The sequence below is a fragment of the Ictalurus furcatus genome, chromosome 22 (genome assembly GCF_023375685.1).
Source record: "Ictalurus furcatus strain D&B chromosome 22, Billie_1.0, whole genome shotgun sequence".
NCBI classification, from domain to species: domain Eukaryota; kingdom Metazoa; phylum Chordata; class Actinopteri; order Siluriformes; family Ictaluridae; genus Ictalurus; species Ictalurus furcatus.
In genome coordinates, this window is record NC_071276.1 from 9,226,360 (window position 1) to 9,242,097 (window position 15,738).

General features: G+C 39.4%; 1 protein-coding gene across 1 annotated transcript; it reads left to right on the forward strand.

Moving 5' to 3' along the window:
* The first annotated feature begins 439 nt into the window (after positions 1 to 439).
* Positions 440 to 8,278, forward strand: surf4l (surfeit 4, like). Its single transcript, XM_053610117.1, has 6 exons — positions 440 to 668; positions 4,328 to 4,514; positions 5,879 to 5,955; positions 6,330 to 6,373; positions 6,500 to 6,686; positions 6,922 to 8,278. Exons 1-6 carry the CDS (start codon positions 621 to 623, stop codon positions 7,186 to 7,188), a joined length of 810 nt encoding a protein of 269 aa, XP_053466092.1. The 5' UTR covers positions 440 to 620; the 3' UTR covers positions 7,189 to 8,278.
* The last annotated feature ends 7,460 nt before the right edge of the window (positions 8,279 to 15,738 follow it).

The following is a 15,738-nucleotide window of genomic DNA, read 5'->3' on the forward strand; positions in this document are numbered from 1 at the left end:
CATCATGGTTTGTGGCCGCTTTGCTGCCTCAGGTACAGGACGGCTTGCCGTTATTGATGTTCCTGTGAATTCTGGATTGTACCAGCATATTTTACAGGAGAATGTCATGGTATCTATCTGTGAACCAAATCTTAACCGTAAGTTAAGATGCAGCAAGAACCCTAAGCACAGAAGTAAGTATACATAATGGTTAGACCAGAAGTAATTTAACAATTTTGGAATAGCCCAGTTAAAGTCCAGCCACCAACTCGAGGTGTAAGGCAAACGTGCTAACCATGGATCCACCATGTTTACAATTACTCAACAAACGCAACCGCCAAACCACAAGGGGGAAAAATGCTGCGGAAGCCCAAAACTACTCCCATGCATTACAAATGTAGATCTGGCAACCCTGTCTGGCTGCTTTGGTCCACGTGGCATGCAGGGCCAGTTGTAGCCTACAGGGGGCGACATCAGCAACAGTGTCGGGCATTATGGGGCGGCGATGCTTTTCATCCACACCGATAACGAGACGTCTCGTTTAGAAAACCTGTAACATCTGCAGGAGACACAGCTTTTAGCCGACATTTTACCAGACACTGATCTCGTTCTACAGTCTGCGGTAAACACAGCGGTGTGCAATGGTCCAGAACAGTTTGATGAGCAGTGCGGAGGACGTGGCGGATCAGGTAAGAGATCAGACACAAGACGGCCTGTTCTGATGGAGAGAAAAACGACAGACAGCCTGCAAGTGCCCTCTTCTCGTTTAATCGTCTCTCTAACTTTCCCACAGACACCGCTCCTCTGACCTATATGTGAGTTTTAAGCAGACGGAATAGTAAGAGTTCATGTCTGAAATGAAGTTAGGTTTAGTTCATGTGGAATAAGGACTGGAGTAAAAGTGCAGTTTAAGGAAATAGTTCCAGGAACATGCAGTGAGTGCAGTATAACGGTAACTTAAACAGCATGCTGGGGTAAAATATCACTGTCCTTTAGAGCATAACATTTCCTCCACATTGGTTAGAAAGTAAACCTCAAAACAAACAGTGATTAAAAATCATAAATGATCTATATTAAGGAGCCTAAGCATATAATCTACACACTGTGGGGCTTTAATGAGCTGTCCCTGACACGCTATTATTTAAGTTTTTCTTTGTCTATTCTTAATTTATTAATTTAAGTCTATTCTTAATTTATTAATTTGAGTCTATTCTTAATGTGTGTGTACCTGCAGGTGATGGTGCTCAGTCTGTTCCCACCACAGCTTGAGTAATCACAAACCTGTTGTTAGAAATGTTACTGTACATCAGTTAGTGAGCTTAAACAGTTAGTGAAATTAAATAGCACAAATGACAACACAGTGGATTTTTACCTGCTTTTTATGATGTTTGTACGCCTGGCTTTGTCTTTGTTCTAGCACTGAAATGAACTGTTACACAATGTGAACTGATGCATTCATTGTGTGCACTGTATTCGTGTAGTTTGTCTGTCACTTCAGACATCGTGTGTGTTTTTTCCCGAAGGACGAGGCCAGTACACACAGTTTTTAATACAATCCAGTGAAGGTCATCAGCTCATTGCCAGTACGGTAGCTATAATTGATATCAGATGGTTTTATGTCAGTAGAGAATATGCACACGCTCCCTTTCATGCTTTGCTTTATTAAACCTGTGCTCTGCTGTTACAACTCAATAGGTGTACCATGTTGCCAGGTGATTAAATAAACGCTCCCATAGTCCTGACTGCTAATGCTCTGTTGACCGAGTCCTACAGATCTCTTCTCATTCATGTGTGTGCTTGGCTGTTACGTGTTGATTGCTGATTGGCTGCTTTAACTTCCTGCCTCTGATGTGAGGCCTGTAGGGGTGGGGCTTAGCAGAGAGCCTGGTAGCATAGATATTTCACAAGACAGTACAGAGAACAATTTCATAATGAACACCTTTGCCAACAAATTGTAGTGGTTTTCATACATGAGTCATGAAGGGCTGTGACCTCTCTAAGGTTTGTCTGTAATTTGATGCATGCAAAGGGATGGTTTCCTAGAGGGGTTTTCCTCCCTCTGTGCCTTTGTTGTGTTTGTTTTTTTTATCACTGTGTGGTTTGCTTAATTTTTGCATACGTGCAGCATTAATCTCTTTGAATGAGGATTGTTCTGCCCCAAGACCTAGATGTAGCATTTTGGGAGTATTTTTGCAGTACAATCTGCCCCATATGTGATGATTCACCTTGTCTGTCCTGTTATCACTGAACCATGGACATTTTGTCTTTATTAAGCCATGCACAGTTCTACTGCACACACCGCTTTAATAAGAGAAGCTTTAAATCTCCTGGTTTCAATATCTACCGTATCTGCTAGTCATAATACAAATGTAGCAATTGACATAAAGGTTTCTGGATCGTGTCGGACATAACGGTTCTGCTTTCAAAAGCTGGTGAACAGGGTGAAATGTAAATTTGTTGTAAAGTTACTGTTAATTTATTTGATAGGAGATGCATGATCGTGGGTTCCACCTCCTGTCTTCATGAAATCTGTACTAGAGGCCAAAAATAAATGTCCTCAATTTGACATTGCCGGCTTACATTTCAGACATGCATTTAGAGCACGTAGGGATGATGACGATCTGAAACCACAAACACATTTCACAAACACATTTCGCGAAGACATTTTTCTCTTTCTCCTCCCCTCAGCTAAACAGTGTTCAAATCACATCAGAGACAAGCCTGGACACGTAAGTCAGGTGATTGACTGGGCCATTCTAACATCTTGATTTTTTTTCTCTGAAACCACTTGAGAGTTTCCTTTGCTGTATGCTTTGGATCATTGTGCTGCTGGAAGGTCCACCCACGTTTCATCATCATCCTGGTGAATGGCAGCAGATTCTTCTCAAGAATCTCCCGGTAAAGGGCTCCAGTCATCGTTCCTTCAATTATATGAAGTCTGCTAGTACCATGTGATGGAAAAACAGCCCAACACCATGATGCTTCCACCTCCAAACATCCCTGTTGGTATAGTGTTTTAAGGGTGATGTGCAGTGTCATTTCTTCTCCAAACATGGTGTGTAGTCTGACAGCCAAAAAATTAAATTTTGCTCTCGTCTGACCAGACTACACTCTCCCAGTATTTCATAGTTTTGTCCAAATGAGTTGTAGCAAACTTTAAACGAATTTCAACATGCCTTTTCTTTAGAAATTGAGTCTTGCAGGGTGAGCGTGAGCAGTGGAGTGCATTGCCTATTGTTTTCTCTGTGACGATGGTACCTGCTGCCTCCAAGTGTTTCTGGAGCTCTTTCTGAGTGGTCCTTGGCTCTTGGGCTACTCTTCTTACTATTCTTCTGACTCCCTGGTCAGAAATCTTGCGAAGAACTCTTGTGCGTTGCTGGTTGATGACGGAGTGATGTTGCTTCCACTTGTGGATAATGGCCCCAATGGTGCTTACTGGAGGATTCAGAAGTTTTGAAATACGTCTGTATCTGATTCCATCGTTATGTTTTGCAACAATAAGGTTCTGAAGGTCTTGGGAGATTTCTTTGCTTTTACCCATCATGAAATGTTTCTTGCGTGACACCTTGGTAACGAAAAGCCTTTTTATTGACCATCAATTTACTAACCCAGCTGATATTAATTTGTACAGGTAGGGGTATAATTTCTTGTGGATTTCAGCTGGTTCCTTGCCTTACCTTGCCTTGGAGAACTGCTTTTTCTTAGCGTGTTCAATACTTTTTTCCTGTGTCATTCCACTTTATTACACATAACTTTATTGATGGACTTTAATGTTGGGAATTCTTTATATTTCTGGATTTCTTGAGTTAATACTGATGTCTGGTCAAAATTTCATGTGAATAGAACATTTTACACGTGTAAAATGTGAAGTGAACATTTTAAATATATTTACTGAAAAAAAAAAAAAAATGTTGACGCGTTCAATAATTATTTCCCCCACTGTATCGTGTGCATGAGTTGGGGCACTGGTAAGGACCCTGTCTCACTACACATTGGGACACTGATGACCCAATTTCCAGTGACATGGCTACGTACTCGCATTGTAAAACGTCACTAACATCTCTTTTATCTAAATTGAAAATGTCATTATTGCACCATGATATGTTTACCACATCACCTAACCTTAGTCAGTAAGGTGATGTGTTCTTCCCTTCTGAGTTGGTGTATTAGAGCAGGGAAAACTCTTAAATGTGCAGGTGATCCTCCAGGACCAGGGATGGGGTCCTCTGTTATAATATGCTGTTAACCATTTATAAACTTATTCTGCGTGTTAAAGATACTGAAACATGTTGATGCACAGTTGCAGTGCAGAGATTTGAATGTGTTCTTCCTGTGTTATCTGCTTCAGTTCCTGCGAGTTACGAAGCAGTACCTTCCTCATGTAGCGCGATTGTGTCTGATCAGCACCTTCCTAGAAGATGGTATCAGGATGTGGTTCCAGTGGAGTGAGCAGAAAGAATACATCGAGAGCTCATGGGGATGTGGCTACTTCCTTGCATCACTCTTCGTCTTAATAAACTTACTGGGCCAGCTGGGTAAGGTAGCAGCTTGACTGTACTGGGAAGGGCTGTACTATCAATTAAGCCTAAGATTTTTTTATTCTCAGTTGCCCAAAGGACAAGTAGGCTAGTAGTCACTAGTGATTGTTTTGCACTTATATAGCGCTTTTATGCAAAGCGCTTTACACTGTGTCTCATTCACCCATTCTCACACACACTCACACACCAATGGTAGCAGAGCTGCCATGCAAGGCGCTAACTTGCCATTGGGAGCAACTTGGGGTTCCGTGCCTTGCACAAGGACACTTCAGCATGTGGGCCGGGAATCGAACCGCCAACCCTACGATTAGTGGACAACCTGCTCTAACACCTGAGCCACAGCCGGCAATAGTGATTGTTTTATCACTTGGTGAACAAACCGAGGGAAAAAAACTGGGAACGCTGGGAAACTTTTTTTTTAAATACGGTGACTGTTACAAAGCGCTGATGTCTGAGATTCTTTCCATAAATGTTAAATACATGTCTCCTAACAAAAAAACTTCACCACATCAACAATTATACACTTTTTCTTTGTTAAACAACACATTTTTTAAAGTCCGTAGATTATGTGGCTTGTCCAAAATATAATATTTTGCATACCGTGAGGATGTATATTTTCTGCTAAAAAAAAATGTAAATCAGTAATGAACATTTGGTTTATTCAGTCTGCAATATTTAAGAGGATATTCTTTAAAAACTGTGACAGTGTTATGAAATTCTATATCATGTACATTATCGAGATTGATCAAAATATTGCCCAGCTCAAAGCCATCTATTGATGAGCATTACTTTACAGCCCAATTTACTCTTTTCAGTCAGTGCAGGAGTGGACAAATACCTTTTATTAGCTAGCCCACTGGGGAAGTAAAAGATTCAGTGTACTGCCCTGTCTCATGTTTTGGCTGAAAGTGAAACTGACTAATCTAAAAAGTGGTAGATAACGATATAATAACGAGTAGCAATCTAGTTTTCTAGCCATTCACTATTATATTGTCTATATCTACAAGTATATGATATGATATATTTTTTTGTTTATGGATCATAAGGCAGCTTTACATAAATTTTGAAATATATTGTAGGCACAAGTAAGTAGTAGGGAGAGTAAGAGAGCATGTGCCTTCAGTAGTAAAATGAATGAAAGTAAAATCTTTGAATACTGTTTTTTAAAAGGCTACTAAATTAAGTAGGCTGTCTTCATTTTTTTTTTTTTACATAATATAGCTTTAATAATGTCTGATTTCCTGATCACTGTATACTTAAAGCAGCTAACTGCTTTTTATTGTGATAAAGTGTTGGCCTTTTAATCCTCTATTTATATAAATGAATGTTAACTGTATTGAAATTAATCTGTCTCTTTCCAGGTGGTTGTGTATTGATCCTGACCAGGAATTTTGTGGAGTATGCCTGTTTTGGATTATTTGGAATCATTGGACTGCAGGTGTGTCATTTAAAATGATTGGCACAAAGCTGTTCCATGCTATTTTTGAAAAAAGTCTAGAAAATACAGGGCCGTTGTGTCTTGCATTAATATTAGTTAAGTAAAGACAAATCACAGTGTTCATTGTAGCTTGGCCCTAATCTGTAACGTGATTTGTCTAATGCCAGTGTCCAGTCTTTTAACTATATAATTAAGGAAAAATCTTCATGAGATGGCATGTAACTTGGGTTGGTGTAAAGCCTCCTGTTCTATTGCCCATTATCACATTTGACATGTCTGCAATATTAGAATGATTGAGGTGTTTATATGGTAAATAAAATTGGATGGTTAAGTCGATCAGGCTCCATATTCATTATGATTGTGCTCTTTTTCAGACTATTGCCTACAGCATTTTGTGGGACCCAAAGTTTCTGATGAGGTGAGTTCAAGTCAAGATTAAAGCAAATCTGAATATCACCTCCCTGTTAATATATAATCCCTAGTTCCATTGATTCTCTCTCTCTCTCTCTCTCTCTCTCTCTCTCTCTCTCTCTTTCTCCATAAGGAACCTGGCACTCGGGGGCGGGTTGCTGTTGCTACTGGCTGAGTCGCGTTCAGAAGGCAGGAGCATGTTTGCTGGTGTGCCCACGGTGCGAGAGAGCTCTCCTAAACAGTACATGCAGCTGGGAGGACGGGTGCTGCTTGTGCTCATGTTCATGACCCTTCTCCACTTTGATGCCAACTTCCTCTCTGTGAGCACACACACTAGCACAAAATCACTATCTCGCCATGTTCTGATTAAATGAATGGATACAGTCTTTACTGCAAGTTTCTTTTGACGCACAAGGTTAAAATAATGTTTACAAATTGTAATAACGCTGATTGACCACTAGGTGTCAGACTAACACACCATCATAAGCCCATGTGTCATTGTGAGCATTGAAAGCTATTGATTACAGATGTGTAATTGGTTCTCGTGTCTTTCAGATCTTACAGAACCTGGTGGGCACAGCTCTAATAATCCTGGTGGCGATCGGGTTCAAGACAAAGCTGGCTGCCCTCACTCTGGTTGTCTGGCTCGTTGTCATCAACGTCTACTTCAATGCCTTCTGGACCATTCCAGCTTACAGGCCCATGCACGACTTCCTGAAGTACGACTTCTTCCAGACCACATCTGTGATCGGAGGTCTGCTGCTTGTGGTGGCACGAGGTCCTGGTGGAGTCTCCATGGACGAGAAGAAGAAGGAGTGGTGAGACTGGGCAAAGCTCAAATGGCTCTCTTGCTCACTCTATAGTGTGTGCTCAGCAGTAGTTTCCTGCAGCATTATCCCTCAAAGCAAGTGCACTATATAGGGAGTGATGAGCAGTTTGAGACATAACCTGTAGTGAAGGAACCGAGAAACCAACAACATGACTCACTCTTTACTTCTGCAGCCCAAGCACTGTCTCACGTTTCTATGGTTTCAGTGTGTTTTCTTCATTTCTACAGGCACTTTTAGGTGTTATAATTTTGTCATATTTATTATTAGCAAATATGGCCAGAATCTGTTTTTCATCCCTATTGTTAACATAATCATTAAAGATCTGGTATATTATTACAACATTTTAAAAATCCAAGAATATCCCCTCTGTTTGTGGTGCCAATCACAGTCCACTGACCAAAGAAACATTCCATTTTCTCATTTTTATTTTTATATTCAAACAACTCTGGCTGCTCTGGTGTCATCTGAGCCCTGTTGCCATATAAATTTCTTATACATATGTTATAATAACATCAAGGTTTTTATTGGTTGGCCTTGTAAGATCTTCAGTAATGGGTATTTTTACACCACATAGCTGTTTGTGAATGTATATCATAACTGTGCTGATTCAAACCGTATGGTTTCAGTGTGTATGACGGCTGGTATGTTCATCATTACAGCTCAGGAGTATAACAGGCAAGAATTAAGAGATTAACCTATGGTTTGAACCAAGTTTGTGTGTTTTCTGTTATTTAAAAAAAAAAAAAAGGTAAACTATAATCAGTGACCACCCTTAATGGCCTTTTAGAATCTTTTTTAGTAATAATTATTATTATTTTCACATCATTTCAGTATAAATATGTTGATTTATTATGTCAGTATATGCCATTGTTAACTGTTTGTGAACTGTTGTCAGGTCACTAAAAGTTTACAGTAGCTGATAGTATTTTTCAAAAACAAGCAAAGCAAGAATTTTAAATAAATGAAACCCTGTGGTTTGTAATGGTTTTTCCTCTTTGTAAAAAAAAAAATTGCAGAAAATGTTGGTTTTCTAAGTGTCTCATATGTTTTGATAAAGGGGAAAATAAAAAAGCATAAATGAGCAGTGTTTTTGTTTCAGTTAAATATTGCCTTGTTTACAGCTACTCATACCTTAGTCCTTTCAGAAACATAATTTTAAAAATCTGGTGTACACCGATTAAAACATTAAAACCACCTGCCTAATATTGTGTAGGTCCCCCTTGTGCCACCATCTGACCCGTCAATGCATGGACTCCACAAGACCTCTCAAGGAATGCTGTGGTATTTGGCACTGAGATGTTAGCAGCAGATCCTTTAAGTCCTTAATGTTCAAGGTGAGGCCTCCATGGATGTCACTTGTTTGTCCAGCACATTTCACAGATGATCACTTGGATTGAGATCTGGGGAATTTGGAGGCCAAGTCAATACCTCTTGACATGTTCCTCAAACAATTCCTGAACAATTTTTCCAGTGCGACAGGTTGCATTATCCTGCTGAAAGAGGCCACTGCTATTAGGGAATGCCTATTTTGTCATGAAGGGGTGTACTTGGTCTGCAACAATGTTTTTAGGTAGGTGATGCGTGTCAAGGTAACATCCACATGAATGACAGGACCCAGGGTTTCCCAGCAGAACATTGCCCAGAGCATCACACTGCCTCCACTCGCTTGCCATCTTCCCATAGAGCATCCTGGTGCCATCTCTTCCACAGGTAAGCGACACACCCAGGCATCTACATTAGGTTCCACTTCTGGCAGCCAAAAACAAGAATCTGAAGAATGGTCCAAACTGCACAGTTGAAGGCTGGAAAAAGATTATGAATCACTGAAACTGTCCAGTTTAGTTTAAATCTGTGCCCATGATTGGCCTCAGATACTTGTTCTTGGCTGACAGGAGTGGAACCCAATTTGGTCTTCTGCTATTGTAGCCCATTCACCTCAAGGTTCAGTGTCCTGGTCAGAAATCTTGCGAGGAGCTCCTGTGCGTTGCTGATTGATGACGGAGTGATGTTGCTTCCACTTGCGGGTAATGGCCCCAATGGTGCTCACTAGAAGATTCAGAAGTTTTGAAACACGTCTGTATCCGATTCCATCAATAGGTTTTGCAACAATAAGATTCTGAAGGTCTTGGGAGAGCTCTTTGCTTTTCCCCATCATGAGATGTTTCTTGTGCGACACCTTGGTAACGTAAATCTTTTTTATAGACCATTAATTTACTAACCCAGCTGATATTAATTTGCACAGATAGGGGTTATAATTACTTGTGGATTTCAGCTGGTTCCTTACCTTGCCTTGGAAAACTGCTTTTTCTTAGCGTGTTCAATACTTTTTTCCTGTGTCATTCCACATAACTTTATATATGGACTTTAATGTTGTGAATTCTTTATATTTCTAGATTTCTTGAGTTAATACTGATGTCTGGTCAATATTTCATGTGAATAACCTCATTGGAAATATATTTACTGAAAAAAAAAAAATGTTGAAGTGTTCAATAATTATTTCCCCCACTGTATCGTGTGCATACAAAAAAGCAACCACAGTGTGTGGACTCATCATCATTCATTTTTATTTATTGTGGGGGTTTTTTTGTTGTTGTTATTGTTGTTGTTTTTTTTTTATTATTCCTCTCCATAGCTTTTTAGAATTGGCCTAGCACAAACCCTTGAGGTCTCTTGAACAGGCTCACTGTCTGGGCTTGCTCTTCTTGATTCTCTTTATTTCTTTCTTACAGCCCTTTTTTTTTCTCTCTCACTGACTTCGGCAATTGTCTCCTTCTTGCCTGCATCTCTCTACCCTTTATCTCTCTTTTTTTTTATTGCATTTTCACATATTTCTCCTAAAAGGGTGGACATGTCACATGTTGATTATGTCAGACTGATGAAGAAAAATAGACATTAAAAGGATGTTAGTCACTCACCTTCAACAGTTGTTTTCCCTCCAAAAAGATTGTGAGCTCCAGGCAGACAGTATTAGACATAACAGGCTGGACAATAAGTTGAGGGAAGTGAAAAAAAATCTTATAAACATTGACAAAATTTTATTTTCTAATCTATACTTATTTATTTCTTATATTCTATTGGTTTTGTTTGTTTGTTTGTTTAAACATTTTTAAAACAATATTAAAAGACCGAAACTTTTCTTATGATTATACCTCATATCTCCATCACAAAAACAGAATACACCGCCCTTAGGGACATGGGAAAACCTCTGGTGTAGGTTGAATAAAAACAGTGTAAAATGTATATAAAATGTATATATTTATTTATTGGGATAGACTGCATAATGTTTAACATTTGAAAAGTTTTCATTATTTTAGTACAACTTTTAAAAATTATATTGTTTAGCATTTTATACAATAAATGAATACCATGATCTGCACTAAAAGGCGCCGAATTGTCGGAATGACCCATATATCCGTGATCTTACCTGATTTACAGCCTCGTTTTCAGTTCTTACCACAAGGTGGCGCATGTGTTTTTCAAAACAGTCATAGATGCGCTTTTCCATACCAAAACTAGGTCTGGGTGATGCCACCGGCTTTCTATTCAACCCAGACCCAGTAATGCCAAGACTACTCTTGGTCAAATTTTCACCACAAGTGCTAAAAGTTAATAAAGAGAACCTAATTAAACAAATGAGACAAAAATATTAGACTTAGTTGAGGAAATGATCCAATATTACTCATCTGTGGCAAAAGTATGTGAACCTTTGCTTACAGTATCTGGTGTGACCCCCTTGTGCAGCAATAACTGCATCTAAACTTTTCTGGTAACTATTGATCAGTCCTGCACAAAGACTTTGACTTTGACAGATCCATGTTCTTTAAATAAAACAGTGCACTCACTCGGACCAGATTGTCGTCCCACTGATTGAAAACACCTGACTCTAATTTCACCTTCAAATTTACTGCTAATCCTACATGTTCACATACTTTTGCCACTCACAGATATGAAATATTAGATCATTTTCCTCAATAAATAAATGAGCAAGTATATGTTTGTCTCATTTGTCTAATTGGGTTCTCGTTGTCTACGTTTAGGACTTGGTTGAAAATCTGATGATGTTTTAAGTCATATTTATGCAGAAACATAGAAAATTCTAAAGGGTTCACAAACTTTCAAACACCACTGTATATTTGAAATGGCTAAAAAAAAAAAATTGGGACTGCTCTCTCTTTGTGTCCTGTTTAGTTATTCAGAAATAATCCATGTACTGTATATATCCCTTATTCATTCTCTCTCATGGTTTCTATCCACATGAATATTATTTAACACAACATTTTATTTTTTACATTCTGTTCGATTTAAAAAAAAACAGCTTCAATTGCATCAATGCTAATTAAAAAGAAATAAAAGAAATGTGAAGATCGAAGGTATTCATACTTCAGTCTCAATCCTCTCAACCCTAACCAAAACCAAGAGCTTGGGCTGAGACTCTATATTGAGGTTTGGATTGTGTTTAATCAGTGGCAGGGAAAATAGTGTATTATATAATAGGTGTTGAAGTCAATAAAAGTGCAGTATTAAATATATGCTAGCAGTGCTACAGTGTTGAATATTGTAAAAATGTTAAGATAATATCACACTCTAGAGGTTAGTACACTTCCTGTTCTATAATGTTAACACAGATCAAGACCTGATTAGTGAAAAGTGGAAAGCAATTTATTGGACATGACCATTAATATTAATTTCAGTTATTTCCACATGCCTTAAGAGCAGCTTATTGCATCATAAAATATATATATTAGTTCATATGCATTCATATATTCTAGATTCATTACACATAAAGTGAAATATTTCAAGCCTTTTTTGTTTTAATCTTGATGATTACGGCTTACAGCTCATGGAAATCAAAAATCCAGTATATCAGAATAATAGAATAAAGAATTTATAATACAGAAATGACCTTCTGAAAAGTATGTTAATTTATGCATATGCGTCTTACCTGGACCAAGGAGAAAAAGACTCCTGGACTCAGCAGTCCAAAGTCCTCTTTTCAGATGAAAGTAAATTTTGCATTTCATTTGGAAATCAAGGTCCCAGAGTCTGGAGGAAGAGTGGAGAGGAACAGAATCCAAGTTGCTTGAAGTCCAGTGTGAAGTTTCCACAGTCAGTGATGATTTGGGGTGCCATGTCATCTGCTGGTGTTGGTCCACTGTGTTTTCTCAAATCGAGAGTCAATGCAGCGTCTACCAGGAGATTTTAGAGCACTTCATGCTTCCATCTGCTGACAAGCTTTATAGAGATGCTGATTTCCTTTTCCAGCAGGACTTCGTACCTGCCCACAGTGCCAAAACTACTAGTAACTGGTTTCCTGATTGTGGTATTACTGTGCTTGATTGGCCAGCCAACTCGCCTGACCCGAACCCCATAGAGAATCTATGAGAGACACCAGACCCGACAATACAGACAAGCTGAAGGCCGCTATCAAAGCAACCTGGGCTTCCATAACACCTCAGCAGTGCCACCGGCTGATTGCCTCCATGCCACGCCGCATTGATGCAGTAATTCGTGCAAATGGAGCTGCGACCAAGTATCGAGTGCATAAATTAACATACTTTTCAGAAGGTCGACATTTCTGTATTATAAATTCTTTATTCTAACATTTTGAGGTACTGATTTTTGATTTCCATGAGCTATAAGCCGTAATCATCAAGATTAAAACAAAAAAGGCTTTAAATATTTCACTTTGTGTAATGAATCCAGAATATAGGAAAGTTCAACTTTTTATATTAAATTATGGAAAAAAATGTACTTTTCCATGATAATCTGTCTTTTTTTTTTAGATGCACTTGTGTGTGTGTGTGTGTGTATATGTGTGTGTGTGTGTGTATATATATATATATATATATATATATATATATATATATATATATATATATATATATATATATATAACTCTTAATGAAGAGACTTGGTGAAAGGTCTCATTGGAGTTTGGGGAGAAAAGATCAATTCAGCACTTTGTGAAACCTAAATTCAGGCCACACTCTATGTTTGTCTGTGCTGGGTTGAAATTTAGTGAAAGTTGGTGGCAAGGTCAGCCACAAAGCTTCATCAAAAAGTTGTTTCTGTTCCTCATCTTCAAGGAGCTAAAGACATACAGAAAATGATTTGTCATCAGAAATGGCCCTAGTAATTTCCAATTTCATGGGAGACAGAGGCGAGGTCGGGCCAGTCAGCCACAGCTCTGGCTGTGTGTGTCCACTGCAGGCCAAGCTTTTGTCCTAAAGCTGTGCCATGGGCCTCTACATGTGGGGTGGGGGGGTTCTCCTCCTGACACTCTGACACCCGCGTGTCACCAGCAAGCATAAGATGTAGAATCGCAGCCATTCATCAAGGACACTCTACACAGTCATTTAAAGAGCTTGTGGGTCAGGGTGAGCCAAGTTCAGAGAGGCAGAGTTGTGCTGAGATTCGCTGGTGTCATGCTTGTTCTGCCCTTTGATGTCTCTTCAGGGCAAATATGGACCTTTTCTCACACCCTTTACAAGTGTCACTCATGTCGGTGAAATCTTGACTTAAACAGTTGTCTTGTCCGTGCCAGTGGTGTGAAATCAATGATGCAGACAAATTGGCATGTAATATAATCCACTGGATGATGATGGTGTTTCATCCAGTACCATGATGATAGTTCTGTTTAAGCGTATTTGCCAAAGCCACTTGTGATTATGTGTTTGCAATAATCACAGAAAAACTAGCTACCTCTGGTTCCTTGTCACTGGTGTGGTATCATCAATGGTACATCTTTAATATGTACATTTCACTTGGAAACGTGGATACACTGTGGCTCTAAAATAGATTTGAACACATAAATGGACCATTATAGACTAAAGATTTGTTTTTAGAGTAAAGCTATCAGTTCCTTCCAGACTTTTGTCTGTTTTAACAGCCACACAAACTTTCTTACACAACCACACAAGTTCCAGGTCAGCAGTTTAGTGGCTGTCATTGAATGCCAGAGTCCTCAGGGCATCATTTAGTATCACACTGTGCAGGGAGACCACACCCAGGCCTCTCCAAACTTCCTACCTCACTAAAATGAAGAGTAACATTGGCTCTTAACATCATTGTTGGATAAACATGCAACCCTCTTTGATCAGAGCATGGGTGATTTGTTGATGTTGATAAGAAGAAGAGGGAAGCGAGGGATGGGATGGGTGTAGTGACAGAATAGGTTGCACCAGGATTGAGGAAGTAAGACCAACCAGTCTGTGATTTATATTGTCTTTGAGGGGTTTTGATTGACAAGACACTAAGAGGCCTCAGCCTGAGGGAGATGTACACTTAATTACCCCATACTCAAATTACGTCTGAGGTCAGGTGTCCTTTCAAGGCCATATGGGCCAAAGGGCAGTGTAGTGTATTTCTAGATAAATGAGACTTATAACTGAGACTGTAAGTGTTTGTAAATTTTCATTTTGCATGACCTGTTCTGAAACCTACAGCTGTGTCCAACTTTCTGGTATTCCGTATTACCTCCTCAGCCCTCCCACTCTCCTTCCTCTCTGCCCATTATGCCCATGGCTCTCTCTTTCACTCTATTCTCCCTCCTCTCTCTTTTTCTTTCTTCTCCACCAGGTTCGTTTCTCTGGACTCTCAGGGATTCAATTGAAGGGCAATGAGGCAGCTAATGTGCAAAAAGATAGAAATTTACTTGCTTTAAGTTCATGCTGCAAGCCTCTCAAAGAGAGCATTCAGTGGCCCGCCGCTCCACAATATGGGCCAAATGAATAAAGCCTGTACACAGGTTCCTAGCGGCTACATGATGATTCAGTTCACGGCCCATTTGCCTCCAATGCTCTTCTCTCTCTCTCTCTCTCTCTCTCTCAGCTTCAGGTTTTTTATCTTGCTCTTTCTTTCAGAATGGCATCTCAGAGCCCTCCAGCTGTGGAGGTCGAAAATAAAATGCACTGATACAGGCACAAGACACAATTTGTCTCCTAAACTGTTTTGAATATCTAAAGAGAGTTAGAGGAGATATCTTTAAAAGTTTGAAGCCTCAACTTTTGAACTGATTGACAACCAGCACAGAATTTAAAGTATGCACCCTCACACACTAATACAGTTGCTGATTCAGTTGCGGTAGCATTTTTTTTTTTTTTAATGGCTGGAAAGCACACTCATAAATAATGTCTTTGCTTCTGTATTCAGATGCCTCTCATTCTTTTGTGCCCTATTGAAATACTCAGTGGTGGAGCCAGGGACAAGATTTTTGAGGTAGAATGCAGGTAATGCCTTCCGAGTGAGGCTTTTTTCCTTTTAACGCTCAGCCTCACACTAACTATAGCTAGGAAGGCCAACAATTGAAGTTCATTCACTCTCCACTCCACTTCAACGGCTGAGCAGCAATTGCTTTTATCAGAGATGCAATCACAAGTTTTCTTCCATTGACTGTTACACTTTCTCATAAGATCAGGTATGTGTGACCTCACCAACAAAGTGATACAAAGAAGCATTTGACCTCAGTCTGTAGCTGCCAGTCTGCCTGCCTGTCTGTCTGTCTCTCTCTCTCTCTCTCTCTCACCCACATTGCCAGTAATTT